This window comes from Cyprinodon variegatus, unplaced genomic scaffold, assembly GCF_000732505.1.
Source record: "Cyprinodon variegatus isolate N-32 unplaced genomic scaffold, C_variegatus-1.0 Scaffold938, whole genome shotgun sequence".
NCBI lineage: Eukaryota > Metazoa > Chordata > Actinopteri > Cyprinodontiformes > Cyprinodontidae > Cyprinodon > Cyprinodon variegatus.
In genome coordinates this window covers 60,889-64,759 of record NW_015151391.1, presented here as the reverse complement: position 1 = coordinate 64,759, position 3,871 = coordinate 60,889, and the positions used below count along the sequence as shown (strand labels likewise).

The 3,871-nt window shown below is 47.1% G+C and overlaps 1 protein-coding gene across 6 annotated transcripts in view; it reads right to left on the bottom strand.

Annotated features, from left to right (window-relative positions):
• The window catches only part of LOC107100125 (LIM domain-binding protein 3-like), a 46,619-nt gene that overhangs the window by 38,760 nt on the left and 3,988 nt on the right, over positions 1–3,871 (bottom strand). For 5 of the 6 annotated variants that reach the window (XM_015398494.1, XM_015398492.1, XM_015398496.1 and 2 more), the window contains exon 1: positions 3,080–3,330. In XM_015398494.1, the coding sequence (XP_015253980.1) occupies positions 3,080–3,175 (96 nt within the window). In that variant the 5' untranslated portion in view covers positions 3,176–3,330. Of the gene's footprint in view, positions 1–3,079; positions 3,331–3,871 lie in introns of those variants that run through there. The other variant, XM_015398493.1, reaches the window with a different exon arrangement.

The window sequence follows — 3,871 nt, the reverse complement described above, 5'->3', positions numbered from 1 at the left end:
TTCAGAACAGAAGAATAAATTGGAGCAGAATAGGAAAATGACATTAGAGCAATAAAAGCTGAAAGGAGAACAGAGGAAAGTTTAGTGGAAGGAAAAAAGGCAGCAGGTTTAACTGCAGTGACCTGCAGCTGAGGCCAAAGCTTCCAGAACATTCCACCTACAACCATCCAGTTCTTTGGCTTTAACCACTTTTGAACTGGAGACGGCATCAAAACCTCCCTATGTGGGCCGGGTTTAGAAAGAACCGAACCTTTGCTCAATGGTCCAAAGTCCTCTTTAATGAAAGAAAAGTTTGAGTCACATTTTAAAAGACCTCAGACTGAAGGAAGAGAGAGTTCCCGATTCCTCCATCACTGCTGGTTCTGGTCTAACGGGTTTCCTGAAGTCCACAGTCGACACATCAATCTACTGGTGCAGTTCTGCATGCCTCCCTCTGATTTTTCTCTTTTTTGAGGTTCTTACGGCGCTAGTGGCTCTTTTATTGCACAGTGGGCTGGCAGGAAAGGCGGTAGGAGAGAGAGGGAGAGACTTGCGGCAAAGGACCACAGGTCGGATTGGACCCCGGGTCGGCTACGCCGAGGACTAAGGCCTCCATACATGGGTGATGTACGCTAATCACTGATGACTAGCTGTAGCAGGATACGGGTTTTATTTCCCAGCAGGGCTTATACGGCCTACAATGGCAGAAGCATCAACACCTGTTTAAATCACCATGGTAACGCCAGGAAACGGGCCGGAAACCTTAAACCACGTAGAGAATCAATGGAGTCAAGATGAGAGACACCAGAACCAACCTGAAGGCTGAGCGGGGCTTCAATCGGACCTCAGCAGAACCAGCAGGTTATCTGCGCCATGCGCTGAGTCACTGATGCTGAGTCACTGATGCTGAGTCACTGATGCTGAGTCACTGATGCTGAGTCACTGATGCTGAGAAAACCCGGACTGGTCAGAAACCGGATGGACCGGGTGTTGGCCTGCTGGTTAGAGCAGAGCTTTGTGCTCTCAGAAGGTTACAGTACCGGTTCGATCCCCACAGCCTCTTATCTGGGTCCCTGAGCAAGACCCTTAACCCCACCCTGCTCCCCGGGCGCCGCACAATGGCAGCCCACTGCTCCCCAAGGGGAGGGGCTATATGCAGAGAGGGAATTTCCCCACTGTGGGACAATAACAGGATTTACAGTCTGAAGACGTTTCATTAACTGAAACCAAGAAGTTGCAAAAAGTTAAAATCAATCCTCTGGACTTTGTTTCCAAGTTTGAAGACGTTTCTCTTCCATCCAGGAAGATTTTTCACTTCAAAATGTCAGAAATAGCGTTTAGTTCCAGGTTTTATCCAGCAGCCCAACAAAACCTGGTTTTAGTTTAGAAAACATGCAAATAGAAACGGATGAATGGGTCCCCCCCTTTGGAATGGGGGTAGTTAAAAGGAAAAAGTTTAGAGAATCTTTAAAAGTTTCCACCTTAAAGATTTCTTTCTCTGTTTTTTTTTTTTTCTGAAAATCAATCGGGACAAACTCTTTAAATAACACTTGATAACTTATATGTATTAAATAACCAGGAGACAGATTCTGATAGGAATTATAATCTTGCTCAGATCAGAGAAGTTGCTTAGGTTACAGAAGTCAGCTGCTCACCAACCGGGCTCACCTCTCAGGAAGTGTCCCCCATTAACAGTTAAAGCATTTTATACATCTACAGTCTGCCATATAATCACATTTTAGCAGATGAGGCTCCAGCCTTATCAAAATATTATACTTTAATCTTAGCTGAAGGACGCTGCTCTCTTTCCATTCCCACATCTTTACAGAATGGAGATTATAACTGCATATCAGGACCGAGGAGCTGGATTAATTAGATCAACTATTAGGGAAAACATTCATTCTGAAACGCAACAGGCAGCTGATATTAAGGTGTAATAAACTAACACATCATCAATGATAATTATCTTAACAGGATCGTTTGGCTTCTTTGTTAGCCTGCAATGCCCCATACCTGTCTATGTCTCTGAAAGGGGGGGTCGTTAAAGGGAATAGTTGGTCTGGCTGAATAGGTGAGGACTTCTGTTCTACTATAATGGGGTTGGGGTTGTAATGATAGCGTGAAGAAATCAACTCTATCGCTGCATTGGAGGTTTTTGAAAGTTGAAATCTGAGTCCATTTAAGGACAATTAAACAATTTAACAACTATTCCCTCTAACGACCCCCCTTTCAGAGACATAGACAGGTATGGGGCATTGCAGGCTAACAAAGAAGCCAAACGACCCCTATTCCAAAGGGGGGGACCCGTTCGTCCGTTTCTATTTGCATGTTTTCTAAACTAAAACCAGGCTTTGTTGGGCTGCTGGATAAAACCTGGAACTAAACGCTATTTCTGATATTTTGGATTGAAAAAGCTTCCTGGATGGAAGAGAAACGTCTTCAGACTTGGAAATAAAGTCCAGAGGATTGTTTTAAACTTTTTGGAATGACCTGGATGACTGAGAATCTTCATCAGCATGAAACCAAGAAACTTCAGCTTTAAGCTTTAATTCCAAAGTTTAATTAAAACCCGTCTGCAAAGCATCAGATTGGGTTTTAGAACTGATCCAGAAGCGAGGTTCTGCAGCGGGACCAAACGGAGCGCCTGATCTCAGCCACCAGGAGCTCCAACATGTCAGCATCCAGAAGCAGGACAGACAGGAGCTTCTCCTCTCCAGCTATTCACAGACCAGGCTCTGAAAACCTAAACCTGCTCCAGTTTTAGAAGCTGCAGCTCTGCTTTCAGGGGCCACCAGGGGCCACGGAGCCACCATGACAGGTTTGAATCAGAAAAACCTCCAGAAGGAGCAAATCTATGAGCTTCACAGCAGCTGAACTTTAACAGGAAGTTCAGATTTAACAACATCTGCCTCTAATGATCTGATTTCTGTCCTTCAGTCAATGAAGAAGATTTTTAGCTCAATCATGACAGAAGCAGAGGAAGAGGAGCAGAGGTCGCTCCACCAGGAGCTCCACTGATCTACAAGAACATTCCTCCTCAATCATCTCCTTTATCCATCCCTTCTCCACACACAGAGCAGGAGGTTCCAGCGGCTCTTACCCTGGAGACGGTCAGCGGCATGTTGAAGTCTTTGCCCCCCTGCAGCCTGAAGCCCCAGGGCCCGGGGCCTGGCAGGGTCACGCTGTAGATGCTCATTCTTCCAGGAAAACCAAAGATCCTCCAAACTCAGGTGAGACGTCTGAACCACAGCTCCAGGATGAGTGGAGAAGTTCTGGAGGAGGACAGAGGAGGACGAGGATGAGTGGAAGGAAAGGGAGAAAGGAGAAGGAGCTGCCTGCTGGGAGCTGAAGAGACGCTCTAAGAATAGCCAGAGATAGCAGAGGGGCATTGTGGGAGGGGGTGAGGGCAGAGGGAGGAGGGGGGAGGACTTATATGGCGTGAAAGGGGACACCCGGAATGCCAGGCTCGCCGTGATTCACCGGGTTAATATAGACCCGGCAGATTCTTCCAGACCCCCCCGCCCCCCCACAGAGCAGGTTCTGATGAACAGGGTCTCCCTACGACCCAATCAGGAGCCGCGGCAGGAAACGTCTGGTTATCTGGGAGCTGATAAAAAGGCCGGGAGCTGAGAGGGTCCGATAGAGAAAGGTCAGCGGCGGGATGGGAACCATTAAAGAACCGCCTCACTGGATCAGAACCGGAGAGGTCCGCTCCATTAAACACAGACGGGGCTCCAGCAAACGACCCATACAGACAGTCCTTCATGCTCAGGGCCGGCCAGGGGCATAAGAAAACTAAGCGGCAGGTGACCAGGGGAGCACCCAAAAACAATGCACTGGAAAAATGATCTAGAAATAAGTAAAAATGTCTTAAATTAAGTGTATTTATCCT